General features: G+C 36.2%; 1 protein-coding gene across 3 annotated transcripts in view; it reads right to left on the reverse strand.

Moving 5' to 3' along the window:
- grid1b (glutamate receptor, ionotropic, delta 1b) overlaps positions 1 to 18,384 on the reverse strand; it is a 705,375-nt gene that overhangs the window by 235,169 nt on the left and 451,822 nt on the right. For all 3 annotated transcript variants that reach the window (XM_047376999.1, XM_047376998.1, XM_047377000.1), the window contains one exon: positions 7,764 to 7,969. In XM_047376999.1, the coding sequence (XP_047232955.1) occupies positions 7,764 to 7,969 (206 nt within the window). The remainder of the gene's footprint in view (positions 1 to 7,763; positions 7,970 to 18,384) is intronic.

The raw sequence follows: 18,384 nt of genomic DNA on the forward strand, positions 1-18,384 counted from the left end.
AAAGTTTATGTATAGTGCAAAATGTTTTCCTCATGCTATACATCTGTTGTTATGGTTCAACAGGAAATTTTCTTTCCTTTTCATCAACACAGTCCTCACCCTTTGATTCAGCAGCAACTCTCTGTAGGAGCAAAAACTAATTTATTTTCTTTGTAATTTTAGAAGTCTTTCACATAGTTCCAACCACATTCATTTGAGGTTTGCTAATATTTATTTTTGCAGAGAATCCCAACAAAGAATTTTGAAGAGGTTGAGGTCTGGACTTGAGGTCTGAAGCCATAGCTTCAACTTGATTCTTTTCCTTTTCAGCCCAGCCATTGTGTTGTAGCTTTACTACACAGTAAAATCCTCAGTGTCAAATAAGCAGTGTCAGAGCATGTTAACTACATAAGAGTCAATTCAACAACAGTGAGTGTAAAATGTCTCCTTATGTTCTGCAGTGTTGGTGTAAATATTCAGAGTTAAAATAGGTTTTGTAAAAATAACTCTTTACATTGTAATTTATCAAGTGTCAAAGAAAATGCACTCTGTCGGAGTTAATACAACACCATAATTCAGTGTTAATGGAAATTCTTCAAACTGAGTGTTAAAAAGTACTCTGAAAAGCTCCGCCTCCTTCCACCTCGTGCCAGACTGACCAGAATTTTCTCAGCGCCATTTTCATCTTCTCCACCTTGCGGAAAAGTGTTGGTAAGTTTTTCTCAATTTTCAATTATTTTCCAAATTTTCACTGTCCTTATAGTTAAAGCAACATAATAAAATAACATGGTGATCAGAAGGAACTTGTTTCTGTGAGAAAAAAAAAAGTGCTTTTCATGAATGTATGTAAGGAGTTGTTAGCTAGCTTAAACCTGCAAAGTGTTATCCTATTTAGCATTAAGTAAAAATGGCATTTTAGACATAATGTTGCATTAACTGGTCACTACGCTTCTTAACATTGATAGGAACCTATAAAATACTTGGGGACTGATTTGAGGGATTGACTACATGCACCTGGCTGGAGCTCCAAACCACATTGTAATGCGCAAACCCCGGGTTATGTTTTTAATTTGCCTTGGGGGGAAACTCCTGCGGCGGGAGCTGAGCGCAACGCGGTTCCTCTGAAACAGCAGTATTGTTGATGTTACTTAATTAAATCTTAGCTATTTCACCTTTTAAGTTAATTTTATAAAAGTTAAGCTTATTTCTACGGACATTTTTCAATGAACGTGAAATAATCCTCAAGCAATAAGCAACTACATGATTGGCAGTTCCTTTATTAAATAAAAATAATATCTGGTTAGGTTACCGTAATTACCCAACATTTTCTGCCCTGTCACTGCTAGACGCATTAACATTTTCTGAAGCGCATAGTAAAAATAATGCAAGATTGGTATTTATATCATGCAAATACATTATGATTTATTTCATGAACAGCTATAAAGCACAGTGCTAAGAGACAAGGCGTATTATGTAAAGTGTCCAAATAACCAGTCATATAATAATTCATACATATGGAGACCAAAATTAAGGTAGCCTGTAATTGTAGTTGTAAAACTGATTTAAGAAACATTTTACTTTAAACATCCAGTGTTTGGTCATGATACATTTATCTTTCTCATTGTATAATTATTTTTATAATACACATTACACCGTTAGGATCTGATAGATTCCTTATGCTACATTTTTATTAATTGTCTACCTAAACAGAGATTCTAGTCGTGAGGGTTGTGCAAGACATTGTGGTCTTCATATATCCAATCATCAGTCATATTTCTGCGTACACCTGTCATAAGCAGGAAAGAGTGTTGCAATCCGCTGGTAATTTGGTATGGATAATTCACAAAATGTATGTAAAAACCATATATTTTTTTGTATAAGGTTTAATCTTTGCCTTGTTTGTTGTGGTATATCGATTATAGGTTTTATTTTAGACTGTTAGGTTAAAGATCAAAATAATAATTTACATTTGTTTATTTAGCTCGAAATTCCCATTTGATTTTTTTTTTATTTGTAGAAAACATCATGCTTATTAAAACAAAAATAGATATGGAACAGAAGTATGTGAAGATCAGTGAACCAAGCCTGGAAGAATTCTTGAATGCTGGTAAGCAGTGATTGTGAATGAAAGACTGTTCAACATTTTGGTTGAAGATGTTTAGATGTATGCCAGTCCTGCTCTTTAGTCTGCATCTTGAGTGAACCCAAGTAGAAGTGAGCAATAAATGTATCTGTATAAACACAGAGAGCCTTTTTCCATATTTCTGTACAAAAACTGTTTTATAATAAAAATTTAAATGGGTTAAGTTGAATGTTGATTCTCAACTAACCATTCTGGGTTCTATTCACCACTGTCTTGTTTTGTTAACTGATAGTGCAAATCCTAAATTTGAAATATTTCAGTGATAATTTAAAAGTGTTGTTTTCTCCCTAGCTTTCATGAAGTTCTCCATTACACCTGTCGTTGAGGGCATCACAGTGTTTGATGACACAGGAACTGAGGTGGGTGCAGAAATATTTGAGGAACTAGTGCGTCAGCCCAGTACTGGCATATTGACCATCACATTTGGCAATGGTAAGCTTGATTTTTCTTGATTCCAAGTTCCTTCTGAATGTTGCATTTTGACTATTACCAAAGCACTATGAAACTTTGGGCTGTTTTCAGGGGTCAACATCAACTCACCGGACTCTGGAAACATCATTTTCTTCCACCTCAGTGTATCAAACTGCAACACATTCAGCACCAGAATTTTCACGTTGTGACTCTGATGATACAGTCATCATTGATCTTGCACCTTGCAGCTCTGTTAATCCCATTAACAATGAGAATGACAGTCCTCCTAGTAAACAGCAGAAAATAAAATGGATGGATACAACTTCAAAAGAGGTCTCTTTTTTTCTGCCATGATGATAAAATGATGAAAAATAATATGATTTCGTGTCATCCTTAATATGCAAAAAATACATATTTTTTGTCTGTCAATAGTTGGTTGAATCAGCACTGATCAAGAAACCAGGTCATATGGTGCACAAGATTCCTCTCTTTTCATTGTTCCATATTGTCATTTAATGCAGTCATTTTAGTAATTTAGTAATTAGATTTAAAGATTTTAATTACTGTTGTCAAAATTGAAGATGGAGTTTTTCAAATGTAACATGGCAACAACCTAAGAGGCAATATAGGTCACAGCAAGATAACCAATTAATGTACCTACTTTACATTAATTTTATTTTTAAAACCTTGCAATCTTTGAAATTTTATTTGGTGTTAGTCACTTTTTGTGGCTATCTTCTCAAGATGATCTTGCACCTTAATGTATTTCACTTCTGAAAGTTAGAATTGTAAAATGTGTTAATTCCAAAAGATTGGTGGTTGCAGTTGATTATTGAATGTTTGACTACAAAGGACTATCTGTTGTCAAGTTCTTCAAAGTAATAAAGTTGTATAGCTAAAAATGCTGAAGCCATAGTGCAATTTATTATTGGCGAGGAAAATAATGTTTTGTTTTTTTTGTCCTATATTTTTGCAAATGTTTGGCAGTATATTGGTAAAAAATATTAATAGGTTTATAATAAAACCTTATATAATTGAGTAATTTTTTTGACACTGGATTAGTTACAGACTAACATTGTTTTGAGTAAAATTTAATTAACGAGTGTTACATAGATTTTACACTTGAGAATAAAAAATGTAGATTATTTAGAATACTTAAAAAGTAGCAGTGTCATATTTAACTAACACTATGAGTGTTGTTTATCTTACAGAGTAAAAGTATATTAACAATTGTGAGTGTTAAATGATTTTTACTCTATAACTCAATTTAACTCTAATCAGTGTAAAATCAACTCTGAAAACATAACACTGAGAGGAATGTAACTTTAACACTGTACAGGGCAGGACCATATGTTCACCAGCTCAGTGTTGAAATTGTCTCTTTAAGTGTTAAATGAACACTGCTCATTTTACTGTGTACAGTGTTTGGAGAGACTGTCCTGTTGATGGCCCAGTTTTGTCTAAGCTTCAGCATCAGATAGAATCACATTTGATTCTAGAATACTTTGATATACAAAAGAGCTCAAGGTCGACTCGTGACTGCAAGCCACCCTGGTCCTGTTGCTGCAAAACAGTATCAAATCATCATCACCTCTCCGCTGTGTTGGATAGTGTGTATGAGGTGTTTTTTTTTTGCTGATTGGTTATCACCAAATAGTGAATTCATTAAAATATTAAAGACAATTATTTAATTAAGCAGATTTCAACACCTCACAGGGTTGTAAACCAACAGAAACTCAACTTCCAGCCATAGAAAAACTGTTCCAGAGCTTCTGGTGGGGTTGTACCTTTTGCAGTCATATTTAGTAAATTAGAATATGTGTTTTGATGAGGCTCGTTTGCCAGATTAAAAGTATCTTTTGAAAAAAACAATTTTAAGCAGGTGTTAAACATTTAAACTTTTTATTAAGCTCCCATTTCTGTATTAAAAACTATGTTTTATTATTGTTCTGATGTAAAATTCTAATCTTAAATGTCTTGTTTTCATAAGCAGAAAATCGTCCTAATTAACAGAAACAAAGGCTTTAAAACATCAGTCTGTGTGGAATAATCTATATAATGTGATTAACTGAGTGAATTGAGTTACTGAAATAAATGAAATTATTCTAATTTATTGCATATGACTGTATACTGATGCAAGCCACTTTAACAGATTTAAAACTCTTCTTTAAAATATTCAAGAATAAGGTTAGAGGTCAACCCATCTTGTGTATCTTGTTAGTTTTTGTAGTCGCCGATGTAAATAAAATAATCTTCTTTTGTACTTTCATCTGGAAGCTTACGAATTTGTTTTTAGTAAAATAATGCACAAGGTCACCTGATAATCATCGCAACAGGAGCATGTTGGACCTATTTACTAAATCCATCAATTATTCCAAGCCAAAAGGTACAAAACAAGGTAGTAACGGATATGTCGGCCTACAAACCACCTGTACAGATACACCTGGTATTCAGCCTCTGTTTTGTTTTTAAATTTATAGAGATCATTACCATTTTATTATAAATCAACAGCTATCAACATGTCAGACTTAAATAAAATCTCCACACTGCATTACTCTAAGACTCCTACAAAGACATTGTAAATAATTAAAAACCTTTACACACTGTGGTTTGATCCATGGACAGAAGTTCCCCTGAAAAATGAAATGGCTCATAAATGTTGAGCAAAACACAGCAGCTCATTTGCAAAAGCTTCTAGAAAGGTGTCTGTGGCAAAATCAGCTCTGTCTGTCAGTGCAGGTGGCCCCCCCACACACACAGGGCAGGTGAACAAATGATCACTGATCCGAGATGAACAAAGCAGAAAGAACATGGACAAATATGCAGCAATTTTTCATGTACACTCTCTTGATCTCCTCAAACAGTCATTTCTTCCCACCTGAGATCTTCTCCTCCCACCACAGACACTTGGCTTTGGTTCATTAATGCACTTTATTATGCATCTATACTCTTGTTTGCTTTTTAGATATCCTCTACGCTTGTTCCTTCAAAACTCTCAAATTTGTCTTTTCAGACTCACTGATGTTTCCACTAAAAACTCAGTGTTTCTTGATCTTAACTATTCTCACACATAAACCAGCGTTTTCAGTATCTCAGCTCAAGAGCAGGTCGTACGTTCAAAGTTTCTTTGTAAGAAGCTTCAACCGTTCTCTAAATCTTATCCTACACATTCTAGACAAGTTATCACAGTAAGATATCATCAGATAGCCTGATTTAATATTCAATATTATTCAGTTCAAAAGTGCTTGATTGGCTATAAATAAATGTTGAATTATTAAATGACTACCCACTCTGAAAAACCACAGGCAATTTAATGGTTTTCATATAGTTACAGTGAAAGTAAACCCCATGTAAAAGCATAATACCGTGCCCAGACAAATTTCGAAAAAGGCCACCAAAGTGGGCAGTGCCAAGAGATTCTGAGGGGCAAGGCCGAGTGTGTGGAGAGGAGGGGGATAGATGAGGGTATAGTTAGGAAGATGAGGGAAAGGGGGAGCTAGCTCAATTAACATACTGAAACATGGAGAGTGAGTAGAGCGACGGTGGTAGTTTCACTATAGATAGATCTTTTGAAGTGGAGGACTTTTCACCTCCCTTGACATCAGAGGTTATGGGAGGCTTTATGGAGCCCAGCGGACCTGAGCCTATCAGTTGGAGCCACTGGCTCCAGGTTCTGATTGGTAAAGTGATGTTTGCAGCACATTGCTAACATGGGCTAATGTTCAAAGCAGTAACAAACTTTAAGGAAGTTTACATTTACATGTAGATTTCTATTATCTCAAGTTAAGCACATGATCGAAGGTATAAAGCATAAAACACTATGATCAATGCTCACAGATCCAACTCCTGACTCACTACTGAGGCGTGTCTGAGTGAGATGTTTTTATACACAGATGCACGGCTGTGACGTAGAAATTTACCAAGCTGAACCGTTTGAACCAATAGAAAAATGTAACTGCAGTAGCCACCGTTCAACCAAAGAGAGCAGCTCTAAGACAGTTTTAGGATAAATATTGCAGAATTAAATAGGATTACATTAAAATGCAAAAGGTTGCACAGTAACATAAAGATAGCACCCTTAATGCCCAATTTATACAGTTTATCTGCAAAAAATATGATTTGGGATTTAGTTTGACTTTAAACTAATCTGGTATAAATTTACTAAAATCCAACCTTACTTGTAGTAAAACATGCAGCAGATTCCACATTGTCATTATTTATTAAACAGACATGAAACCAAAGTCCAGTTTCTGCTTCTGGAAGATTTAAATGGACGAGTAGCAGCCAGGTGATTCTAATGAAATTAAATGATTAACTGATAAGTGAGCACCTGAATGAAAGTAGGAGCTTTGGTAGTTTGTTGCTACCAGCACAGTGTTTTTTCTTCTCTGTGCCAACTCACCCCTTGTCCCGTCCAATCTAATGTTTGATGTTCATTCTCAGAATAACCCAGTGGATTGTTTCTGCCTGCAGATATACACAAAGCATTTTTGACTGCTTGACATGGATTTATGGGGCATTATTGGGCTAAAATTGGACAATGGAAGCGGAGAGGTGTTGCTTCACCAACAGGAGATGTGACAGTAACTGATTGGGTCATGTATATTCACACTACTCTGTCTATTCTGTTGTTCCCACAAAACTCTGCAACACATTTTGCCATATTTCCAACGGAACAAACAAGCAAGCAAACAAAAAAACATGTTTGTAGTGGATGCTAATGGAAAAAAATCAAGCCCCACCATACATCACTAGCACTAGCAAAGTAGGTTTCGTCATCATGCAATGTCATTTGTCATATGGTAGGGGTGAGCATTTTCACCGTCCAGCTCAAATTTATCTTGGTCCAAACTCATAAAAAAATATGGTATGTCTTCTTTTTATCTGTTCCTGTTCATTTATATTTGTGTTGTGGCAAGAAAATAGATGGGAGAAACATTTGAAAGCATTTGGTTGCCCATTATGCATGTGAATGCTGGCACACACATACACGAATCTAACAACCAAATAAAATGCGAAGCCAAATGCCTGAAATATCCTCTCCAGTCACATATTCGACTCATTTAAATCCATGCAAACACAAATGCACATTAAATTTCAGCTTTCAGGCATAATGACATGCCTAAATATGTGCTGTATGAGCAGTCATTAGCTTGTTCTCACAGAAACTGTCTTCAAGTAAACAGCCTCTTTTAAAGTGTTTTTGAAGGAAAATGAAATAAAGACCGACCTGCTGGATGAATGTATGCGCCCCCTGCGGACTGAGCAGAAGGATGGCTCTGCGTAACGTGTCCCGGTACCGGTTCAGCTCCTCCGTCCTCATGGTGCTGAAGAGGTTGGTGAAGACTTTACTGATGTTCCTGTCCACCCTCTGCAACGCAACATCAACACCTTGACGGGATGTCTGATCGAGGAAACCCTGCAGGCCACGGATATCTGGGGAGACAACAAAGGGTCCAATGAAAGACAATCTCTTTAGAAATGTCACCAAGCTATACAGGAAGCACAGAAAGATAGAAAACAGTGTTTAACAATTATAAACACTTCTCTACACTCATTCCTCCTGACCCCAAATCCAGACTTTACAGGAAAGATTTTACACATTTCCGGGTGAACTTGAGGTATAAACAAAAGATCAATATCAATAACACAAAACGTATGAGCCCAGAAATGAGTCAGAAAGCTCTTTATATTTATCAACCTCTACATGGACTCTTTAAAGCTTAATACAGGTCTGTGTAAAAGGTCTCAGCCTTGTCATATAAACCTATTCTGTAAACACATAGAATAAAAAAAAAAAATCGAGTTTCTGTAGTAAAGTTTAGATTAGCCAACACTACATGAAGATGACCAGTATCTCTAATGGCATTTCTTCATAGCCAGCTTTGAACATCAGGCATCAACCTGCTAAAACTAAATGACTATAGTTCAGGTAACTTTGGTCAAATAGCTGACAAAAATACTATGTCACAGAGGAGGAGGTAGAAAGAGTGATTTAAGAAGCTGGCAAAAAAACTATCCTCCTCTTTCATCAGTCTTTTTAGTTAATTTCAGAATTTTTTTTTAGTGGTGTTGCATGAATAGAAGGAAGAGAACTGAATTTATTGGTTTATTAATTAACCTTGTCAGAATTCCTTCTGCTTGGTGAAAGGTTTAGGCTGAATGGCAGGACTTAAGAAGAGGACAAATAGAAACACAAACGTTGAAATAAGTTAAAGTGATGATATTGTTGTTAGAAAATGGTTGTGGTAAAACAAGCACAAATCCTAAAAGTAGGAAGAAGGTTAAAACAAAACATTATACCTGGTTCTCATGGTCAGAATGTCCGAATAAAAACTTTAACTGGATAAGCACCCTAAAATTCTACTCCTGGGATTACTACATTTAGTCATATGATTAAACTAAAGTTAAGACCACTTCTGTTAGAAATATGCTTATTGTTTTCTTCAGAGTGTTCATCCTTTAAACTGTGTTTGAATGCATTTTTGCAGCATAAGAAATGTGAAAAACAGAGTGCATAAAAAATTGGCTAATAATTGAAAAAAAATCAGATGACTTTTGTCTTTTTACTCTAACATCTTTTAGATTCTTTGGTGTTTAGATATAATAGCCAACAATGTCACAAGGACACAAACTCAGGTTGGAACCTATGAATGCTTTACCTTCGTCACCTGCTGTACATTTCCCATCAGTTACAATGGGTTAGAGTTAGAAGATAAACTGCTTTAGGTAAAAAAATCTTTCAGCATGGCCTTCATATGCATTTTGCATAATCTGATCACCAGCTAAACCAGGCTGCCACAAAGTTTTTTGACAGTTCAAAAATTCTGCATCATGAGCAAAACTGCTACTCAGATATGCCAGCAGTTATCCAATGATTGCATTCCTTAATCTCATTTACTGTTATGCTTTGTCTGCACCATCTACTGGTTATTGATTATCAGAATACTTGGTGGCACTCACAGCTCTGAATTTTCAGTTTATGCATATACATGAGGAAAGAAAATTCAGGAGGGAGACTTTACACCAAAAGTAATACCTACCCCACCCTAGATACCAATACACATAGCCTATTCTATTCAAAACATGAGCACATAAAAGCAATATACGTGCTGTAAAGATGTAAAGTCTCTGTTAGATCTGTGTAACAAGAGTTTTTTAAAACACCAACATACTTAGGATGATAGAAAACAGTTTAACAGCGGCTTTAAAGCTTAACCGCATTTATCAGTGTGACTCATTAAACTACCCCACAGCCAGGAAAAAACCCCAAAAAAAGACTACCTGGAGAAAAACCATGTGATAGTAACTCTTGTTTGGGTGGTCACTGGAGGTGACTGAACCTTTGAGGAAGCACTGACTCCATCTCTACATCATCTGTATCTGAACACAATAGCATCAGTTTGTTTGAAACATTTTTCAGACCACACTCAGACCGTTTCCAGATAGGTTTCTTTCTCTTCCACTTAGACAATGGCAGCTGATCTGGGCTCTGTACTGTTACAGCTGCTGGCAGGTTGTTTGGCCTTAACATCTCTCACTTTTTTAGCCTCCCTCCGTCTTTCTTAGTCTATTAGTACTGACAGCGAGCTTGTTCTGAGCACCCACCATCACTCTCTGCTCCTGAAAACATTTTTTTCTTCAGCATGGTCATTTCATCTACCCTGCTCCTCCACCACCCACCCTAACAATAACCACCATTTTTGTTCTCCCTTAAATTTTCTTTCCATCGATCCATCTGTCACTCAGTCTGCCTCCATCCTCCTTCCCAGAAAATTGGCAGGGACATTTACTCTGGGAGAACAAACGAGAAACTGTTTTATGAAATTTGAAAGTCAGCTCTGTGACCCCACTGATTACAAAGGCAATACCTGAAGACGGGGCCCTGTGGAATGCATTTTTTTTAAATCTAACTTTAGACCTTTTATATCCCGCATCCAATAAGCGGTTCAATATCCTCTGCAAAACCTTTGCTCTCCAATGAAAAGAACCAAATAGATTCAAATGCTGGGTATCATGTTTTAAATTCCTTTAAATGTATTAGTTAAGCTCAGCAGTAGCTGAGGTAAGTTGAACCAGGTAACATGTTGAAAGGCAAAGTTCACAGCGGAACAACAAGAAACTAAAACTAGAACGACTGAACAAGCTTTTTTGGGTTACAGGAGAAAGCATCTTACACACATGGACAAAATTGTTGGTACCCCTTGGTTAATGAAAGAAAAGCCCACAGTGGTCACAGAAATAACTTGAATCTGACAAAGGTAATAATGAATAAAAATTCTATGAAAATGAACAAATGAAACATTTCAAACATGCTTCAACATAATTATTTAAAAAAATAAACTCATGAAACTGGCCTGGACAAAAATGATGGTACTCTTAGCTTAATATTTTGTTGCACTACATTTTGAGGCAATCACTGCAATCAGATGATTCCTATAACTGTCAATGAGACTACTGCACCTCTCAGCAGGTATTTTGGCCCACTCCTCATGAGCAAACTGCTCCAGTTGTCTCAAGTTTGAAGGGTGTCTTTTCCAGACGGCATGTTTCAGCTCCTTCCAAAGATGCTCAATAGTATTTAGGTCAGGGCTCATAGAAGGCCACTTTAGAGTAGTCCAATGTTTTCCTCTTAGCCATTCTTGCATGTTTTTAGCTGTGTTTTGGGTCATTATCCTGTTGCAAGACCCATGACCTGCGACTGAGACCAAGCTTTCTGACAGTGGGCAGCACATTTCTCTCTAGAATCCCTTGATAGTCTTGAGATTTCATTATACCCTGCACAGATTCATGACACCCTGTGCCAGATGCAGCAAATCAGCCCTAGAACATAACAGAGCATCCTCCATCTTTCACAGTAGGGACAGTGTTCTTTTCTTCATATGCTTCATTTTTCCTTCTGCGAACATAGAGCTGATGTGCGTTGCCAAAAAGTTCAAGCTTTGTGGCTTGTCAACATGTAGTTTGGCAAATTCAAGTCTGGCTTTTTTATGAATTGTTTTCAACAATGGTGTCCTCCTTGGTCGTCTCCCATTAAATCCACTTTGCCTCAAACAACGTTGGATGGTGCGATCTGACACTGATGTTCCTTGAGCTGGAAGTTCACCTTTCATCTCTTTAGAAGTTTTTCTGGGCTCTTTTGTCACCGTTCGTATTATGCGTCTCTTTGTTTTGTCATAAATGTTCCTCCTTCGGCCACGTCCAGGAAGGTTGGCTACAGTTCCATGGATCTTAAATTTCTGAATAATATGTGCACCTGTGGTCACAGGAACATGAAGCTGCTTGGAAATGGTCTTATAACCTTTCCCCTTAACATGCTTAAGTGTAAAGGTCTTTTTAATCTCCTGAGACAACTCTTTCCTTTGCTTCCTCTGGTCCATGTTGAGTGTTGTACCCACCATGTCACCAAACTGTTAAGCATGGTAGTGGAAAGCTAATGATATGGGCTTTCTTTTCAGAAACAATAGCTAGCTACCTTGCAATCAACCCATCTGTTATGTTGAGTGAAAATGTGTAACCATTTGTCCATCTTGGTCCAAACTGGGTCATTAACCAGGAAATGATTACAAAAGCAATTGCAGAATGGCTGAAAAAGAAAAGAAATGAGTGTATTACAATGGTCCAGTCAAAGTCCAGACCTCAACCCAAAGCTGAAGTAGGGCCTTTACAGAGCTGTGCAGAAACAAATGTCTGTAAACCTAAATTACCCGAAGTAATGTAGGAAATAAGAGTGGTCTAAAATTCCTTAGAATGTGAGAGGAAACTGAAATGTTTGGATCATGAGGCTTACTGCTCCATGAAGCTGTAATATAATCACAAACAGGTAAGACCTACATGGTTTTAAGAAACTAATCACCCCCCCAAATAATGGCAAAGCAGCCCCCACCAGCAGGACAGCAGTGGATCATAGATATTACCAATTGGAGTCCACTTAGCTTCAATTCGAATTTAAACTTACTGGATGAATGGAAAAACAAATCCACAGACCCATACACACAAAGAAAGTCAAGGACCTGCTGGTGATATCTTGGAAACCTTCCAGGTGTTCCTTCTTCGTGTGTTGTCTAGTCAGAGTTAATGTTAGATGGGGTGGTTGAATTTTTGTAACTGATCCAAATTTAAAGTTTTCACAATGCATCAAATGAGGAATGAAACTGTTTTACTTGAGCACCTGCTGGTTTCCAACAAAATTGAACTGTTTTATTAGATTTTTCATTTAGGTATATAAAAGTTACAATGGTTTTAGCCTTTGTCGTCAGTGTTTACCTTACAGATTTAAACGAAAGGTAGATAAGACTTATACATTTTTTTCATGCAAACGGCAAAGAGAATTTATTGTTTTGACATTTCTAGAGAATGTTATCAATCTAAATTCTTGTTAAAATGAGATTTAACAATCCTTACAAGTCCCCTAAAATAATACATAGTTGATCATTTCCATTACCATAGCATTGGTATTATAAAATGCAGCTTGTGCCTCTGTTTTTAGTCACACAGATGACTTTTGAATTCATAGTCTAACCAATAAACTACAATTAACTCTGCTCTCAGATTTTCTGCCTTCACCTTCCTAAGGATTTGCTGCTGGAAAGAGAAAAAAATAATCCGCCCTCTTCTAGAGTTCAAGCCCTGGAACAGTACAAGTGGAGGGGCTTGAAAGGAATTGCCGGAGCTGCTAGCCAGCCACAGTTCCATTTCTTCTTAGCCACTTTGAGCAAGGCACGGTGGGGGATTTGCTGCTCTCTCAGCAGAAATGCCAACACTCTCTGATCTCTCTTGCTGAAGCTAGTTAAAACAGGCAGGTAAAACTTTGACTGCAAGATTTAATTTAGATTCACATGACACAACTGTTGTGTTTCAGGTACAGTGCAAATATCTAAAGGCCAGAGATGCCTAATATTTGCATCATGTTCAGATGCAGCAAACATTGCTGATATTTGCAAACCTGTCAATGAATTTTTCAGCATGAATTTTTATCGGCTGAAGTTGGAATTCTTGGCAGCCGAGGTTGACCGACTCTCAAGCCTTAGAGAAAAAAAATTTGGCAATCCTGTATCATTTATTTTTTTGTTTGTTTGTTGACATTTCCCTTACAATATTTTATCAACTTAATATTCATAGTAAAGATTAAACAGTATATTGATTTGTCTTCCTATCACAATAAATGTAATTGTTATATTCAAAAAAATATTCTAACAACCTGATGTGTAAAGTCACATTACTTTACACAGTCTTATAAACATCTGTATGTGTTTCTCTGGTAAGATTCTTGTCATGAAATCAGTTGAAATCAATAGATGCCTGGACAGAAATTGCACACAAAATCATCAAGCCTGGGTGAAAACAACCTTTAATCATTGGTGAACAAAATTTTGCTGCAGATTGAATTTTCAAAAATGTGTTCTTCATCATGTTAATCATTTTGTGGAACCTTTGGATGCAATAACAGAAAATGATTTGCAATTCAGATAGAAGAAACACGTCTCGATTAGAAATAATTACCAAGAACCTAAATACATCATATCCACGGTTCTTTAAAATAACGAGTGAAGCACTGATATTTTTTTACCTTTTCTTATATTTCCTGGGTTTATTATGGCAGCGGCGCCATAAGAAGCAGCAATGACAACTATTCCTTTTACCAAAAACGTGAAGATCTGTAGTGAAATAAGTCCACCTGCTAACTAAGCTCATATCAACAGACTGTGGAAGAGCTCTTGTTAATTACCTGTATGAATCATGAAAATACTGAAAAGGAGAATGTGAGGACAGAAAGATGAGAACACAGAAGAAACGTGGAGAAAAAAGGAACAAAAGGAAGAGTGGTGGGTTTATGAGGAGGGATAATTGAGCCTTCTTATCCACACAGCCAATGACAGGTGTGACATTTAGCTTTGGAGAGCACACTCTTCCTCTCTGTATTGAATATCCATGGAACACACACACACACACACACACACACAGGAAATCAAGCTTCGGTCTGGTACAGTCACATTTACTATATCTGTGAGGACTGAATTTTAAATGAAACTTTCTTGGCATCAGTTTATCCCCATCATCCGTGCACCTGAACATGAAGGGATTTTCCACTATATGGTTCCATAGCTAAACCAGATGGAGCTAGGAACAGTTTTTACCTAATTTTAAATTATTTTGTGCAGCTTCCCACTTTCAGAGAGCAAGTTTGGTGCCACATTACAACACTTAAAATGTCTCTATACACTTGCCGGCGACTATATGAGGTAGACATTACCAATAACCTTTTGCAAACAGATGTACCATCACAAGCTTAATTTGGTAACAATAACAGTACGTTTTCTACTGTTCATGGACTTCTGATCAGCACTGACCAGAAATTATACACACTGATTCACTCATTTAATAAAAATAAAATAACAATACTTTCAGCTGCAGAAGCTGTTGTCTGCAACTTACCCTCTATGCAGGGCCAGGATGAAAATAAATAATCCTAGTTGCTAGTAATGTTGAAAATCTGTTTTTGTCCTAAGAACTTCAATTACATTCAGCTTATTCATATAGCAGAAATTCACAACAAATGTCATTTTGATGCATTACAAATGGCTAAATATATAGACAGAGACATATAGTTAATTCAATATAATTATACACACAAGTAAAAATGAAACGAAGTCTGGAGTTTTGAGGTACAGTTCATGGATGGTTTTGAGAGAGAACCAGTTTAGCAGTACCAGACTCTGAGTTTGCAGTGGAAGAAGAAGGAAGAACCAGTGCCAAGCAACAACCAGCACCACTTTAGCACTGACACTATATTGATGGAAACAGGCACATATATATATATATATATATATATATATATATATATATATATATATATACATTTTTGAGACAGAAATGTAAAATGTCTTATTTTATTAATATCTAATTCATCATTATGAGAATATCATTATTAAATCATGTTGGTATAATTGACTAGAATATTAAAAAGGTCTCTTTTTGCCCTGATTGTTACTGTTAATAATTTTTTAATCCTATCTCTTATCTCCCTACGCATTACTATCCCTGAATTTTCCGGTGAAAATGGGGCCAGTGGATTTAGAGCTGTTCCAGTTTATTAAAACATAAACTGCATTTATGTGGCACTTTTCTATTTTTAGAGACTATTCCAAGATATTTGACAACCACAGTTAAGTCCAAACTTTTTCATACCTGCAGGAGATTTAAAATTATTTGCATTCAACCAAGAAGTTTGTTCTGATCTCTCAAAAGAAAATTAACTCAATAAAAAAAAAACTGTTTTTAATATTTAAAAATAATATTTAAAAATATATATGTATACCCTTCTAAATTAATCAATGGAAAAATCTTTATCAGTATAAAACCAATTCAAGTCTGGGTTTTGTTTGGCCCACCCCAAAACCCTAATATTACTACTAGCCATAAGGAATATTTTGGTAATATAAATATTACTTCAACTATAAATCGCCCAGGGGTAAGAATACTTTGGGGTGTAATGACAAGTTTAATTTACCCATTTTCACACGCCATCACACACGAAGGTTTAAATCAAACTCCCAATCTGTTTTGTCTCCTCCTATGGATACCACAGCCCTGGCTAGTTTTAACAATGCAAGAAAAGGGCAAAGTGAGTTTTGCATTGCGACATACTGCATAAAGAAAATCACAAATCTACAGTGGGGAAATAGGTCTTGAGCAGATCAACTTTTTTTTCAGAAAATATATTTCAAATGGATGTACTGACATGAACTTACACAGATAGTGAAAAAACAAAGGAATCCACACATACAGAGAACCCAAAATAATTCCATGAATTATTTAGAAAAGACTCCTTGCTCCTATTCATGCCATTAGCATAGCTGATTAGTCCTACTTCATGACATAGAAAAAAGTTTCTTATTACAAAGGTTACAAATGAAGAATGATGAATGGAGATGTCCACCAGAACATACTTAATAACAATCTAAAAATATCCCAAAGAAGAGAAAGATTGAAGATCAAAAGAAGGTTTGTGTTGAAAAATTAATCACAATCTCACTTGAGCAGTCTTTGTGACTGAATACAGAATACAATGATTTGAAAATCCTCCTCCACCTACATGCAATTAAATACACTACAACAACAAAATATTGAATGTTCAAACTGATAAAATGCATTGTTTTTTAGCAAATTTTCACTCAGTTTGAATTTGATGCTTACAGCACGTTCTGGACAATCTGGGACAGGGGTAACAAAGACTGGGAAAGTTGAAGAATGCTAAAAAATCACCTGTTTTGAACATTCCACAGGTGAACCTCTTATTTGGAAACAGATGAGTGTCATGACTGGACATAAGAGGAGCATCCCCGAAAGGCTCAGTCGGTCACAAGCAAGGATGGGGCCAGGTTCACCACTTTGGGAACAATTGCATGAGTAAATAGTCCAACAGTTTAAGAACAACGTTTCTCAATATATAACTGCAAGGACTTTAGGGATTTCATCATCTACAGTTCATAATACCATCAAAAGATTCAGAGAATCTGGAGAAATCTCTGCACATAAGAGGCAAAGCCAAAAACCAACATGGAATGCCAGTAACCTTTGATCCCTCAGGAGGCACTCCATTAAAAACCGGCATTCTGTAATAAATATTACCACGTGACTTCTGTAATAAATATTACCACGTGACTTCTGTAATAAATATTACCACGTGGCTTCTGTAATAAATATTACCACATGGCTTCGTAGTAAGAGAGTGCAGGTACTAGACTGGCCTGCCTGCCTGCAGTCTCTGTTTCTGCATTATGAAGCAGAAACAGAGACAACTGAGACCCCGGGCTGTTGAGCAACTGAAGTTGTACATCAAGCAAGAATGGGAAACAATTCCACCTACAAACCTTCAACAATTGTGTCCTCAGTTCCCAAATGCTAATTGATTGCTGTTGAACGGAAAGGTGATGTGACACAGCGGTAAACATCCCCTTGTGTCAGTTTTGCAAGCATCAAATTCAAAGTGAGTGAATATTTGCAAAAAACAATAGAGTTTGTCAGCTTGATTAATACATATCTTGTCTTTGTAGTGGATTCAGTTGCATAAAGCTTGAACAGGAGTTGCACAACATCCCAACTTCACTGTCTCAACAATTGGGGTTGTACATACAGGAGACATTTTGAAACTTCATTACCAAAAAAAGGCTTTTCTTACCAATAATTAAAATATTCTGTTAAAACTGTTAAACACTTATTTCATGTGCCATTTCCTTTTATTGCACATAATCTAATTTACTGACTAATTACCTTTAACGTCTTTGTAAGTGTGGATTAGTTGTGTTGTTAGCAACATCTAATGTAAAGGTCAGTTCAAACACCACATTGGAATTATATTTACTGGGAAAAAAAATGTTTCATACTTGTTTTACGCAGTTGTATTTTAAATGAAGATATTTTATTTCCATGTTAACCATCGGACATTTGCCTGGTTGTTTTGCATTCTTTAATATGGAATAAAAATCTGTCATAATGTCTCTAATGAGGTGGTAGTAAAAATCCTGGAGCCATGAGTTTTGACGTTATTTAACATTTCCTCATTCCTATTAGACACCTCTACTTTCAACAGGCAACCTTCCCTGCTGGCAGCAGGACAACATTCCAGTCTAAAACCCTTCTATGGGGATGTACAGGATTACATGGTATGATGTTGTAGATGTTGGTACATATTCATGATTTGTTTGGTTTCTGCTCAGTGAGGTGATTTCTTTTTTGTATGGGTGATATTTTCAGTCTATGTTTGGCCATTTAGACCTGCAGTAAAGTTGATATCATGCCAGGAGCTTTGGAGCCTATAAATTCATTCCTCTTGTAAGGAAAACGGGTGA

This window comes from Girardinichthys multiradiatus, chromosome 10, assembly GCF_021462225.1.
Source record: "Girardinichthys multiradiatus isolate DD_20200921_A chromosome 10, DD_fGirMul_XY1, whole genome shotgun sequence".
NCBI classification, from domain to species: Eukaryota; Metazoa; Chordata; class Actinopteri; order Cyprinodontiformes; family Goodeidae; genus Girardinichthys; species Girardinichthys multiradiatus.